This window comes from Salmo salar, chromosome 18 (assembly GCF_965601325.2).
Source record: "Salmo salar chromosome 18, fSalSal1, whole genome shotgun sequence".
Lineage (NCBI taxonomy): Eukaryota > Metazoa > Chordata > Actinopteri > Salmoniformes > Salmonidae > Salmo > Salmo salar.
Window position 1 is genome coordinate 41764009 of NC_138308.1, and position 15992 is coordinate 41780000.

Genomic DNA, 15992 nt, shown 5'->3' on the forward strand with positions numbered 1-15992 from the left:
TTTTCAGCTAGTTGGCCGTCAAAATTACACTGATAAACGATGGGGAATTGTAGCCTCCATGTCCTTCTGCAGCTTGCCTGCCAATGCATTCTTGTCCCAAGTGAATGGGAACTTTCCTGCCTGTCCCACCAGCTCATTTGATCGATGCCAAGTACATTTGATTGACAACTTAGAGATACGCTGACTGTGGATAACAGTCGTTCAAATTCAGCATAGCTAGTCAGTCCTCTCTCCTCTCTCAGAGGGGGGAACATCTCCCGACTCCCCATAGAGTCAGTCCTCTCTCCTCTCTCTTATATTGATGGATTTTCTCTGGATATATTTGTTCTTCATGGCTCTCTTCCCTGCCATATAGCCTTCATACAGTGGCTTGCGAAAGTATTCACCCCCCTTGGCATTTTTCCTATTTTGTTGCCTTACAACCTGGAATTAAAATATATATTTTTTTAGGGGTTTGTATCATTTGATTTACACAACATGCCTACCACTGTGAAATAAACAAGAAATAAGACAAAAAAAATGAAAACTTGAACGTGCATAACTATTCACCCCCCCAAAGTCAATACTTTGTAGAGCCAATTTTTGCAGTAATTACAGCTGCAAGTCTCTTTGGGTATGTCTCTATAAGCTTGTCACATCTAGTCGCTAAGGTTTTTGCCCATTATTCAAGGAAAAACTGCTCCAGCTCCTTCAAGTTGGATGGGTTCCGCTGGTGTACAGCAATCTTTAAGTCATACCACAGATTCTCAATTGTATTGAGATCTGGGCTTTGACTAGGCCATTCCAAGACATTTAAATGTTTCCCCTTAAACCACTCGAGTGTTGCTTTAGCAGTATGCTTAGGGTCATTGTCCTGCTGGAAGGTGAACCTCCGTCCCAGTCTCAGATCTCTGGAAGTCTGAAACAGGTTTCCCTTAATAATTTCCCTGTATTTAGCGCCATCCATCATTCCTTCAATTCTGACCAGTTTCCCAGTCCCTGCCGATGGAAAAACATCCCCACAGCATGATGCTGCCACCACCATGCTTCACTGTGGGGATGGTGTTTTCCGGGTGATGTGAGGTGTTGGGTTTGCGCCAGACATAGCGTTTTCCTTATTGGCCAAAAAGCTCAATTTTTGCCTCATCTGACCAGAGTACCTTCTTTCATATGTTTGGGGGGTCTCCCACATGCCTTTTGGCGAAGACCAAATGTGTTTGCTTATTTTTCTATTTAAGCAATGGCTTTTTTTCTGGCCACTCTTCCGTAAAGCCCAGCTCTGTGGAGTGTAGCCCAGCTCGGCTTAAAGTGGTCCTATGGACAGATACTCCAATATCCGCTGTGGAGCTTTGCAGCTCCTTCAGGGTTATCGTTGGTCACTTTGTTGCCTCTCTGATTAATGCCCTCCTTGCCTGATCTGTGAGTTTTGGTGGGCAGCCTTCTCTTGGCAGGTTTGTTGGGGTTCCATATTCTTTCCATTTTTTAATAATGGATTTAATGGTGCTCTGTGGGATTTTCAAAGTTTCTGATGTGTTTTAATAACCCAACCCTGATCTGTACTTCTCCACAACTTTGTCCCTGACCTGTTTAAAGATCTCATTGGTCTTCATGGTGCCGCTTGCTTGGTGGTGCCACTTGCTTAGTGGTGTTGCAGACTCTGTGGCCTTTCAGAACAGGTGTATATATACTGAGATCATGTGACACTTAGATTGCACACATGTGGACTTTATTTAACTAATTATGTGACTTCTGAAGGTAATTGGTTGCACCAGTTCTTATTTAGGGGCTTCATAGCAAAGGGGTGAATACATATGCAGGCAAGTTATTTTTTCAATTTCACTTCACCAAGTTGGACTATTTTGTGTATGTCCATTACCATGAAGTCCAAATAAAAATAATTTTTAATTACAGGTTGTAATGCAACAAAATAGGAAAAATGCCAAGGGGGATGAATACTTTTGCAAGGCGCTGTAGATGGACAGTTTACCAAGTGAGCCCATCCAGAGGGGTTGGACTATATGGCTGAAACTGACCAGACTCAGACTCACAGGGGTGGTTGTTTTGGCAGGAAATTGGGAAATTGTGGATGCATCCCAATTGCATCCCCTGTCTCTGGTCACTATCTGTGTCTCTGGTCAACTTCTGTCCCTGGTCAATGTCTGTCTCTGGTCAATGTCTGTCTCTGGTCAATGTCTGTCTCTGGTCAACGTCTGTCTCTCTGGTCAACGTCTGTCTCTCTGGTCACTGTCTGTGTCTCTGGTCAACTTCTGTCCCTGGTCAACGTCTGTCTCTCTGGTCAACTTCTGTCTCTCTGGTCAACGTCTGTGTCTCTGGTCAACGTCTGTCACTCTGGTCAACGTCTGTCTCTGGTCAACGTCTGTGTTTCTGGTCAACGTCTGTCTCTCTGGTCAACGTCTGTGTCTCTGGTCAACGTCTGTGTTTCTGGTCAACGTCTGTCTCACTGGTCAACGTCTGTGTCTCTGGTCAACGTCTGTGTCTCTGGTCAACGTCTGTGTCTCTGGTCAACGTCTGTCTCTCTGGTCAACGTCTGTGTTTCTGGTCAACGTCTGTGTTTCTGGTCAACGTCTGTCTCTCTGGTCAACGTCTGTGTCTCTGGTCAACGTCTGTCTCTGGTCAGCGTCTGTGTTTCTGGTCAACGTCTGTCTCTCTGGTCAACGTCTGTGTCTCTGGTCAACGTCTGTGTCTCTGGTCAACGTCTGTGTCTCTGGTCAACGTCTGTCTCTCTGGTCAACGTCTGTCTCTCTGGTCAATGTCTGTCTCTCTGGTCAACGTCTGTGTCTCTGGTCAATGTCTGTCTCTCTGGTCAACGTCTGCCTCTGGTCAACGTCTGTGTTTATGGTCAACGTCTGTCTCTCTGGTCAACGTCTGTCTCTCTGGTCAACGTCTGTCTCTCTGGTCAACGTCTGTCTCTCTGGTCAACGTCTGTGTCTCTGGTCAACGTCTGTGTCTCTGGTCAACGTCTGTCTCTCTGGTCAACGTCTGTCTCTCTGGTCAATGTCTGTGTCTCTGGTCAATGTCTGTCTCTCTGGTCAATGTCTGCCTCTGGTCAACGTCTGTGTCTCTGGTCACTGTCTGTGTCTCTGGTCAACGTCTGTCTCTCTGGTCAACGACTGTCTCTCTGGTCAATGTCTGTGTCTCTGGTCAATGTCTGTCTCTCTGGTCAATGTCTGTCTCTCTGGTCAACGTCTGTCTCTCTGGTCAACGTCTGTGTCTCTGGTCAACGTCTGTCTCTGGTCAACGTCTGTCTCTCTGGTCAACGTCTGTGTCTCTGGTCAACGTCTGTGTCTCTGGTCAACGTCTGTCTCTCTGGTCAACGTCTGTGTCCCTGGTCAACGTCTGTGTTTCTGGTCAACGTCTGTCTCTCTGGTCAATGTCTGTCTCTCTGGTCAATGTCTGTCTCTCTGGTCAACGTCTGTCTCTCTGGTCAACGTCTGTGTCTCTGGTCAATGTCTGTCTCTGGTCAACGTCTGTCTCTCTGGTCAACGTCTGTGTCTCTGGTCAACGTCTGTGTCTCTGGTCAACGTCTGTGTCCCTGGTCAACGTCTGTGTTTCTGGTCAACGTCTGTCTCTCTGGTCAATGTCTGTCTCTCTGGTCAATGTCTGTCTCTCTGGTCAACGTCTGCCTCTGGTCAACGTCTGTCTCTCTGGTCAACTGTCTGTCTCTCTGGTCAACGTCTGTCTCTCTGGTCAACGTCTGTCTCTCTGGTCAACGTCTGTCTCTCTGGTCAACTGTCTGTCTCTCTGGTCAACTGTCTGTCTCTCTGGTCAACGTCTGTCTCTCTGGTCAACGTCTGTCTCTCTGGTCAACGTCTGTCTCTCTGGTCAACGTCTGTCTCTCTGGTCAATGTCTGTCTCTTTGGTCAACGTCTGCCTCTGGTCAACGTCTGTCACTGGTCAACGTCTGTCTCTCTGGTCAACGTCTGTCTCTCTGGTCAACGTCTGTCTCTCTGGTCAACGTCTGCCTCTGGACTATATCATTAATAGGGTGCCATTTGGAACACGACTGTTGTCATGGTGATGGATGGTGGTGAATGATATGTAGTCAGTGTAATGGATGGTAATGGTGATGAATGATATGTAGTCAGTGTAATGGATGGTAATGGTGATGAATGATATGTAGTCAGTGTAATGGATGGTAATGGTGATGAATGATATGTAGTCAGTGTATGGATGGTAATGGTGATGAGTGATATGTAGTCAGTGTAATGGATGGTAATGGGGATGAATGATATGTAGTCAGTGTAATGGATGGTAATGGTGATGAATGATATGTAGTCAGTGTATGGATGGTAATGGTGATGAATGATATGTAGTCAGTGTAATGGATGGTAATGGTGATGAATGATATGTAGTCAGTGTAATGGATGGTAATGGTGGTGAATGATATGTAGTCAGTGTAATGGATGGTAATGGTGATGAATGATATGTAGTCAGTGTAATGGATGGTAATGGTGATGAATGATATGTAGTCAGTGTATGGATGGTAATGGTGATGAATGATATGTAGTCAGTGTAATGGATGGTAATGGTGATGAATGATATGTAGTCAGTGTATGGATGGTAATGGTGATGAATGATATGCAGGCTGCAGCACAATGAAAGACAGCGAGGAACAGCATCCCCTCTGCTAGGATAGTGATAACACCATGACAGCTGTACTAGGATAGTGATAACACCATGACAGCTGTACTAGGATAGTGATAACACCATGACAGCTGTACTAGGATAGTGATAACACCATGACAGCTGTACTAGGATAGTGATAACACCATGACAGCTGTACTAGGATAGTGATAACACCATGACAGATGTACTAGGATAGTGATAACACCATGACAGATGTACTAGGATAGTGATAACACCATGACAGCTGTACTAGGATAGTGATAACACCATGACAGATGTACTAGGATAGTGATAACACCATGACAGCTGTACTAGGATAGTGATAACACCATGACAGATGTACTAGGATAGTGATAACACCATGACAGCTGTACTAGGATAGTGATAACACCATGACAGCTGTACTAGGATAGTGATAACACCATGACAGCTGTACTAGGATAGTGATAACACTGTGACAGCTGTACTAGGATAGTGATAACACCATGACAGCTGTACTAGGATAGTGATAACACCATGATAGCTGTACTAGGATAGTGATAACACCATGACAGCTGTACTAGGATAGTGATAACACTGTGACAGCTGTACTAGGATAGTGATAACACTGTGACAGCTGTACTAGGATAGTGATAACACCATGACAGATGTACTAGGATAGTGATAACACCATGACAGATGTACTAGGATAGTGATAACACCATGACAGATATACTAGGATAGTGATAACACCATGACAGCTGTACTAGGATAGTGATAACACCATGACAGCTGTACTAGGATAGTGATAACACCATGACAGCTGTTCTAGGATAGTGATAACACCATGACAGATGTACTAGGATAGTGATAACACCATGACAGCTGTACTAGGATAGTGATAACACCATGACAGATATACTAGGATAGTGATAACACCATGACAGCTGTTCTAGGATAGTGATAACACCATGACAGATGTACTAGGATAGTGATAACACCATGACAGATGTACTAGGATAGTGATAACACCATGACAGATGTACTAGGATAGTGATAACACCATGACAGCTGTACTAGGATAGTGATAACACCATGACAGCTGTACTAGGATAGTGATAACACCATGACAGCTGTTCTAGGATAGTGATAACACCATGACAGATGTACTAGGATAGTGATAACACCATGACAGCTGTACTAGGATAGTGATAACACCATGACAGCTGTACTAGGATAGTGATAACACCATGACAGCTGTACTAGGATAGTGATAACACCATGACAGCTGTACTAGGATAGTGATACCACCATGACAGCTATACTAGGGTAGTGATAACACCATGACAGATGTACTAGGATAGTGATAACACCATGACAGATGTACTAGGATAATGATAACACCATGACAGCTGTTCTAGGATAGTGATAACATCATGCAGATGTTCTAGGATAACTCTAGCCCATTGTTGTTCTAGGTGCCGATGAACGATGGCTATGATTACACGGGTGCTATTTCTCATGGTTGGGGAATTAACACCAATGACGTGTGATGGAATGACATCTGTTACTGAAACATGAGTACTGGGATGGATGACTGCGCTGACTGGGAACTAGGAAGAGAAGACAGGCTATTTCTGTTACCGTCAGTTAAATACAGAGAGAGCCACCTAGCAACAGCAGCGCCGGAGAGGGCATGCGTCACAAATGGCACCCTATTCCCACTATGGGCCCTGTTCAAAAGTAGTGCACTAAATAGAGAATAGGGTGCCATTTGGAATCCAGCCTGGGATCACATCAACTAACTGATGGGTGTGTTAGGATGGTGTTGGGTTACCCCATCCAAATTGACAGGGACAGATTCCAGATTCCTACCATCATGTGATATTGAATTCTTTACGTGTCCAACTACAGTATGTCGGTGCAGATTAGTCTGTGTTTAGTTCACTACTGTACATGATGAAACTAATGCGTCAGTCACTTTCAAGCACTTGACCCGTTGGATTGGAGTTAGATATCACATCAGCAGATCTAGCCAGGCCAGTTCAGTGGTGCGTTCTACTAGGTCTGACTTTAGTACGATGCTTTGTCATGTCCTGCTCCATGCACACAACTGATCGGACTGGAACCATGACATTTAGGAGTACAACTGATAGGACTGGAACCATGACATTTAGGAATACAACTGATAGGACTGGAACCATGACATTTAGGAATACAACTGATAGGACTGGAACCATGACATTTAGGAATACAACTGATAGGACTGGAACCATGACATTTAGGAGTACAACTGATAGGACTGGAACCATGACATTTAGGAATACAACTGATAGGACTGGAACCATGACATTTAGGAATACAACTGATAGGACTGGAACCATGACATTTAGGAGTACAACTGATAGGACTGGAACCATGACATTTAGGAATACAACTGATAGGACTGGAACCATGACATTTAGGAATACAACTGATAGGACTGGAACCATGACATTTAGGGGTACAACTGATAGGACTGGAACCATGACATTTAGGAGTACAACTGATAGGACTGGAACCATGACATTTAGGAATACAACTGATAGGACTGGAACCATGACATTTAGGAATACAACTGATAGGACTGGAACCATGACATTTAGGAATACAACTGATAGGACTGGAACCATGACATTTACCTTTAAACCTTCTAAAGATTTTTTTATGGGCTTATTTTAAAATAGTAATTAATTTTTCTTTCATTTTAATTTCTAACTCAGATTTAATTTTGGCCGAGTATGAGATTATAATTTCCCTAATGTACGCCTTAAAAGCATCTCAGATGATATCGGGACACACACTTTTCTCTGTCTTCTATGTTTACATTTGTAATGGTAAAATTTTAAATTTTTTACATGTACGAATTTAATACATATCGGGTCTTGAAGATGTGCTCTGTTCATTCTCCACGTTCTGTCATTAAGTGTATTTTCTGTTGGTGTAATTCAGCATGATACCGGAGAATGATCCCATATCACTATTTCACAGATTTTTTAACCCAGTAAATTGTTCAGAGCATTGTTTAAAATATAAATCTAGTCAATTCTTGAATAGATTTTCTTACTTTGAGAAAAAAAGGAGTGGTTTTTTTGAAGTTGGGAATAGTAATCTCCAGGTGTCCTGTAAATTATTTGTAGAGATGAACATTTTCAGCCTCTTTGGGCAGGTTCCTTGAATTTGCCCTTTTCTTATTTCAACATCTGTCAATCTTATCTAATGTATGATTTAGGTGTCTTGCTTGAATAATAGTTTGTGTCTGGATTTGATATAATATAGTTTGAATTCTATCCAAAAACACCAGATATGCCCCTGGTGGGATATACAATGAAATCAATGTGTATTTTTCACCATGTAAGGTACAATTCAACATTAGAAAACGGCCTTCTTGGTCCGTGTGCTGGGATATAATGGAAAAGGGTTTGTTCTTATTTATCAGGATGCCTACACCTCTGCTGTTGCTACAGTAGGTGGCGGTATAGGCCTCTTCACCCCAGCTCCTCTTTAAATATTCAATTTCTATTTTTTTATGTAACTCTTGCAGGAAAACCACATTTGCTGACAATTTCTTTAAGTGTTCAAGAACCTTGTGCTTTTTTCCCCCCATCATGAAGCCCGTGCACATTCCATGTAATAAGTTGGATTTTATTGGTCTTGTATAAAATCCAATTGTCACGACTGTGTGTAGGAACGGACCAAGGCGCAGCGTGCGTATCGTTCCACATCTTTATTATATTGCGAAACTTAGCCAAACAAACAATAACCTATAAACAAACAACAAACCGTGACGACAGCGGTGCAACATGCACTAACTCAAAATAATCTCCCACAAACACAGGTGGGAAAAACAACTACTTAAATATGATCCCCAATTAGAGACAACGATGACCAGCTGCCTCTAATTGGCAATCATACAAAAACCCCAACATAGAAAAAAGAAACTAGAACACAACATAGAAAAAAGAAACTAGATAAACCCCCCAGTCACGCCCTGACCTACTCTACCATAGAAAATAAGAGCACTCAATGGTCAGGACGTGACACCAAGTGTGTTTCGTCTATCATTGAAGAACCAGATAAAACATTTTAACAGACATGTCATATGAGGGTGGTGGACGTTCCATAGAATGGGAGTCATAGTATGAATGCATAGTTATTATATCCATTACATAGATAGAGCGTGTGAGCACTTTATTACACTTTCATTAGACAGCTATTACACTTGTCAGTTTCTTTTATCCGTAGAAACTGACTGTACACTGAGTGTATACTTTTTCAGTGTGTCTATGTAAACCCTGTGGGAATTGAACCCACAACCTTGATGTTGACAGCACCACACTACTCTTACCAACTGAGCCACGATGACAGGACCACCTCATTAGTTAAGCAGGGAAAAGATCAGTGGTTGTTTTAAAGCTCCACCATGTGAGCACCATTAGACTCTGCAGGTTGAGCTATTCCCCATCTCCTCTCCCAGCCTCCCATTAGACTCAGTAGGCCAGGCTATTCCCCCATCTCCTCTCCCAGCCTCCCATTAAACTCAGTAGGCCAGGCTATTCCCCATCTCCTCTCCCAGCCTCCCATTAGACTCAGTAGGCCAGGCTATTCCCCATCTCCTCTCCCAGCCTCCCATTAGACTCAGTAGGCCAGGCTATTCCCCATCTCCTCTCCCAGCCTCCCATTAGACTCAGTAGGCCAGGCTATTCCCCATCTCCTCTCCCAGCCTCCCATTAGACTCAGTAGGCCAGGCTATTCCCCATCTCCTCTCCCAGCCTCCCATTAGACTCAGTAGGCCAGGCTATTCCCCATCTCCTTTCCCAGCCTCCCATTAGACTCAGTAGGCCCCATCTCCTTTCCCAGCCTCCCATTAGACTCAGTAGGCCCCATCTCCTCTCCCAGCCTCCCATTAGACTCAGTAGGCCAGGCTATTCCCCATCTCCTCTCCCAGCCTCCCATTAGACTCAGTAGGCCAGGCTATTCCCCATCTCCTCTCCCAGCCTCCCATTAGACTCAGTAGGCCAGGCTATTCCCCATCTCCTCTCCCAGCCTCCCATTAGACTCAGTAGGCCCCATCTCCTCTCCCAGCCTCCCATTAAGCTCAGTAGGCCAGGCTATTCCCCATCTCCTCTCCCAGCCTCCCATTAAGCTCAGTAGGCCAGGCTATTCCCCATCTCCTCTCCCAGCCTCCCATTAGACTCAGTAGGCCAGGCTATTCCCCATCTCCTTTCCCAGCCTCCCATTAGACTCAGTAGGCCCCATCTCCTCTCCCAGCCTCCCATTAAGCTCAGTAGGCCAGGCTATTCCCCATCTCCTCTCCCAGCCTCCCATTAAGCTCAGTAGGCCAGGCTATTCCCCATCTCCTCTCCCAGCCTCCCATTAGACTCAGTAGGCCCCATCTCCTCTCCCAGCCTCCCATTAAGCTCAGTAGGCCAGGCTATTCCCCATCTCCTCTCCCAGCCTCCCATTAAGCTCAATAGGCCAGGCTATTCCCCATCTCCTCTCCCAGCCTCCCATTAGACTCAGTAGGCCAGGCTATTCCCCATCTCCTTTCCCAGCCTCCCATTAGACTCAGTAGGCCCCATCTCCTCTCCCAGCCTCCCATTAAGCTCAGTAGGCCAGGCTATTCCCCATCTCCTCTCCCAGCCTCCCATTAGACTCAGTAGGCCCCATCTCCTCTCCCAGCCTCCCATTAAGCTCAGTAGGCCAGGCTATTCCCCATCTCCTCTCCCAGCTTCCCATTAGACTCAGTAGGCCAGGCTATTCCCCATCTCCTTTCCCAGCCTCCCATTAGACTCAGTAGGCCAGGCTATTCCCCATCTCCTCTCCCAGCCTCCCATTAGACTCAGTAGGCCAGGCTATTCCCCATCTCCTTTCCCAGCCTCCCATTAGACTCAGTAGGCCCCATCTCCTCTCCCAGCCTCCCATTAAGCTCAGTAGGCCAGGCTATTCCCCATCTCCTCTCCCAGCCTCCCATTAAGCTCAGTAGGCCAGGCTATTCCCCATCTCCTCTCCCAGCCTCCCATTAGACTCAGTAGGCCAGGCTAATCCCCATCTCCTCTCCCAGCCTCCCATTAGACTCAGTAGGCCAGGCTATTCCCCATCTCCTCTCCCAGCCTCCCATTAGACTCAGTAGGCCAGGCTATTCCCCATCTCCTCTCCCAGCCTCCCATTAGACTCAGTAGGCCAGGCTATTCCCCATCTCCTCTCCCAGCTTCCCATTAGACTCAGTAGGCCCCATCTCCTCTCCCAGCCTCCCATTAGACTCAGTAGGCCAGGCTATTCCCCATCTCCTCTCCCAGCTTCCCATTAGACTCAGTAGGCCCCATCTCCTCTCCCAGCCTCCCATTAGACTCAGTAGGCCAGGCTATTCCCCATCTCCTCTCCCAGCTTCCCATTAGACTCAGTAGGCCAGGCTATTCCCCATCTCCTCTCCCAGCTTCCCATTAGACTCAGTAGGCCCCATCTCCTCTCCCAGCCTCCCATTAGACTCAGTAGGCCAGGCTATTCCCCATCTCCTCTCCCAGCCTCCCAGATGTTTGGCTGCTGTAGTGTTCTAGAGTGGTGTCGCTAGACGTCCTCCCCCAGACAGCCCCAGTTCAGTTTCCGCCCACCGACCAGCTGGCTGGTAAAAGAAAAGACCACAGAGGAAGTATTCATACATTTGTTTGCCTGGCATTTCCTGGTTTTAAAGTGATGGATCCCTCCGTTCTTTCCTATTGGCTACACCTCCTCCAGTGTGTTATTGTTACCTGTCCAACTTGAGTTTGTTTTTCCTCACAACAAGTTATGTATGAGAAGATGCTTAGGATTCTTTATGATAGGGGTCACATTTAGCTGTGTGTGTGTGTGTGTGTGTGTGTGTGTGTGTGTGTGTGTGTGTGTGTGTGTGTGTGTGTGTGTGTGTGTGTGTGTGTGTGTGTGTGTGTGTGTGTGTGTGTGTGTGTGTGTGTGTGTGTGTGTGTGTGTGGGTTAAATTTGGCTGCAAAACAGTTGTTCTCACTTCTTGTGCATATTAAGTTGTGTACCATTTTGTCTGGGATCTGGAAATACATATCTCTCCCTGCCAAAATGCAGATGTTTTTTTTTCTAATTTTTACCAGCATAATGATGGACCACTGTATTTTCTAAAGGAAAGGGTGTGGGTTCCTCAGAGAATTTTGGACATGAGTACAGACTCTAAAGCATCACATCTAACAAAATGTACTGTTTCACACATTTCAACTAAGTTTACTGTTTCACACATTTCAACTAAGTTTACTGTGTCACACATTTCAACTAAGTTTACTGTGTCACACATTTCAAAAGGAATCTACCACTGTTCATGTCATTACCAAACAAATGTCATCACCCATTTATAAATGTTAACTTCTCTCCGTCATGGGATTGCATCATCAAACTACTGGAGAACTGAACTAGTTAATTATAGGAGGAGGAGGAGGAGAGAGGAGAGGAGAGGAGGAGGAGGAGGAGAGAGGAGAGGAGGAGGAGAGAGGAGGAGGAGGAGAGTAGGAGAGAGGAGAGGAGGAGGAGTGAGGAGAGAAGGAGGAGGGAGAGAGGAGAGGAGAGGAGGAGAGAGGAGAGGAGGAGGAGAGAGGAGAGGAGGAGGAGAGAGGAGAAGAGGAGGAGGAGGAGAGAGGAGAAGAGGAGAGGAGGAGGAGAGGAGAGGAGAGGAGGAGGAGAGGAAGAGGGGAGGAGGAGAGAGGAGAGGAGGAGGAAAGAGGAGAGGAGGAGGAGGGGAGAGGAGAGAGGAGAGGAGAAGGAGAGAGGAGGAGAGGGGAGGAGAGAGAAGAGCGAGGAGGAGAGAGGAAAGGAGGAGGATGGAGAGACAGGAGGAGGGAGAGAGGAGGAGGAGAGAAGAGAGGAGGAGGAGAGAGGAGGAGAGGGAGAGGAGTGGATGGGGGAGAGTAGAGGAAGACGAGTGGAGAGAGGGGAGGAGGAGGAGAGGGGTGGATGGATGGGGGAGAGGAGAGGGGTGGATGGATGGATGGGGGAGAGGAGAGGGGTGGAGAGGAGAGGAGAGAGGAAAGGAAGAGAGGGGAGGATTGGAGAGGAAAGGAGTGCTCTACAATCATGCAGAAATGACTGTGCCAGATGGCATGGCTCTGCAGTCTGGACTCATGAAATACTCTCAGAACCAGTATGGAAGACCCTGGGCTCTGCCATCTCTCTCTCTTTACTTTGAATCAAACTCTCAGAGGTCATACAGAGTTGAGATGAGACACATTGGAGAGAGAGCTGGTATTGTGTCCTTTACAGTTTAGAAGTCATTATGGACCTCTGCCTCTCCAGTGATTGGTTAAAAATGAGTTTACCTCACAGTAGCCCCACAATTGAATGTTTCCTTCTTAATTTTTTTTACTATTATTGTTCAAATTATTGAATAAAACCGTATGAATAGAGATGCTAGACTGAACAATCAGATATATCATTTGCTTGGAGAAAAACACACAGTCAAACATTTTCCAATCATTTTGAAAGTGACATTGTTGAATTTTGAAATAATTATCTCAATTATTTCGACCTATGTAATTTCCCATTTGATTCCCCCATACACTGGAGGCTAACTTCCTATTGATAATTATAAGCTCCTCTACAATTACAGCTTGAAAGAAGAGGAGATTACTCAAGGATGGATATGGAAGAGAAGGGAAATCATTTTAAAAATAACATTTTAGTCATTTAGCAGATGCTCTTATCCAGAGCGACTTACAGTAGTGAATGCATACATTTCATTTCATGCATTTATTTTTTTTGTTCTTTTTTTTCCGTACTGGCCCCCCGTGGGAATGGAACCCACAACCCTGGCGTTGCACACACCATGCTGGCATTGTAAACACCATGCTCTACCAACTGGGCCACAGGGAAGACTATAACTTGTGTACTAATACGGAGGTCTGTGTACTAATACAGGGGCCTGTGTACTAATGTGAATACCTGTGTACTAATGTGAATACCTTTGTACTAATGTAGAGGCCTGTGTACTAATGTAGAGGCCTGTGTACTAATGTGAACAGTGGTTGGAAAAAAGTAAATATACCTTAATCGAAAATTATTAAGTAAAAGTAAAAGTCACCCAGTAGAATTTTACTTGATTAAAAGTCTAAAAGTATTTGGTTTAAAATATACTTAAGTATCAAAAGTAAAAGTATAAATAATTTCAAATTCCTTATATTAAGCAAACCAGAAGGCATCATTTGCTTATATTTTTTTTAATTTGCGGGTAGCCAGGGGGGCACTCCAACACTCAGACATCATTTACAAACAAAGTATTTGTGTCTAGTGAGTGCACCAGATCAGAGGCAGTAGATCCCTACTGGGATGTTCTGTTATGTTCATGAATTGGACCATTTTCCTGTCCTGCTAAGTGTTCAAAACGTAACGAGTACTTTTGGGTGTCAATGAAATGTATGGAGTAAAAAGTACAATATTTTCTTAACCTCTCTGGGCTAGGCGGGACGAATTCGTCCCACCTACGTAACAGCCACTTGAAGCCTGTGGCGCGATTTTCAAAACCTTAAAAATCCTATTACTTCAATTTCTCAAACATATGACTATTTTACAGCTATTTAAAGACAAGACTCTCGTTAATCTAACCACACTGTCCGATTTCAAAAAGGCTTTACAACGAAAGCAAAACATTAGATTATGTCAGCAGAGTACCAAGCCAGAAATAATCAGGCACCCATTTTTCAAGCTAGCATATAATGTCACAAAAACCCAGAAGACAGCTAAATGCAGCACTCACCTTTGATGATCTTCATCAGATGACAACCCTAGGACATTATGTTATACAATACATGCATGTTTTGTTCAATCAAGTTCATATTTATATCAAAAACCAGCTTTTTACATTAGCATGTGACGTTCAGAACTAGCATACCCCCCGCAAACTTCCGGGGAATTCGCTAACATTTTACTAACTTACTCACGATAAACGTTCACAAAAAGCATAACAATTATTTTAAGAATTATAGATACAGACCTCCTCTATGCACTCGATATGTCCAATTTTAAAATAGCTTTTTGGTGAAAGCACATTTTGCAATATTCTAAGTACATAGCCCAGGCATCACGGGCTAGCTATTTAGACACCCGGCAAGTTTAGCACTCACCATAATCATATTTACTATTATAAAAGTTTGATTACCTTTTGTTGTCTTCGTCAGAATGCACTCCCAGGACTGCTACTTCAATAACAAATGTTGGTTTGGTCCAAAATAATCCATCGTTATATCCGAATAGCGGCGTTTTGTTCGTGCGTTCCAGACACTATCCGAAATGGTAAAGAAGGGTCATGCGCATGGCGCAATTCGTGACCAAAAAATTCTAAATATTCCATTACCGTACTTCGAAGCATGTCAACCGCTGTTTAAAATCAATTTTTACGACATTTTTCTCGTAGAAAAGCGATAATATTCCGACAGGGAATCTCCTTTTCGGCAAACAGAGGAAAAAATCACAAAGGCGGGGGCGGTCGGGTCACGCGCCTAAGCCCAGAGTCCCTTGATCGGCCACTTGAGAAAGGCGATAATGTGTTTCAGCCTGGGGCTGGGATGACGACATTCAGGTTTTTCCCGGGCTCTGAGCGCCTATGGACGACGTAGGAAGTGTCACGTTAGAGCAGAGATCCTTAGTAAAAGATAGAGATGGAAAAGAGGTTCAAGAAATGGTCAGACAGGCCACTTCCTGTAAAGGAATCTCTCAGGTTTTGACCTGCCATTTGAGTTCTGTTATACTCACAGACACCATTCAAACAGTTTTAGAAACTGTAGGGTGTTTGCTATCCATACGTAATAAGTATATGCATATTCTAGTTACTGGGTAGGAGTGGTAACCAGATTAAATCGGGTATGTTTTTTATCCAGCCGTGTCAATACTGCCCCCTAGCCCTAACAGGTGTGAAGTAAAAGTTGTAAAAAATAGAAATATTAAAGTAAAGTACAGATACCCAAAAAAACTACTTAAGTAGTACTTTAAAGTATTTTTACTTAAGTACTATAAACCACATTATGTGAAGACCTGTGTCTTTTTCCAGGCAGGCCTGATCCGGACTGATAACGGGGAGTTTTTCATCGAGCCTTTAGAGAAGGGTCAGCAGGATGTGGAGGTGAAAGGTCGTGTCCATGTGGTCTACAGGAGATCTGCCATCAAAAGTGAACCAGTCCAAAGAAGGAAGGACCTCCACAATGAAGGTAAGGGAAGGGAACACCACCAGTGTAGTGGAAAGAGGAGGGGTGAGTGCACACAAGTCACACACACACACACACACACACACACACACACACACCCGACACACACACACCCAGACACACACACACCCACACACACACACACACACACACACACAC

At 44.6% G+C, this 15992-nt stretch overlaps 1 protein-coding gene across 1 annotated transcript in view; it reads left to right on the forward strand.

The window, feature by feature from the left end:
• Nucleotides 1–15992, forward strand: part of LOC106593178 (A disintegrin and metalloproteinase with thrombospondin motifs 14) — a 135607-nt gene that overhangs the window by 25254 nt on the left and 94361 nt on the right. Inside the window, exon 3 of the mRNA XM_082964979.1 lies at nt 15680–15836. Within this exon, the coding sequence (XP_082821105.1) occupies nt 15680–15836 (157 nt within the window). The remainder of the gene's footprint in view (nt 1–15679; nt 15837–15992) is intronic.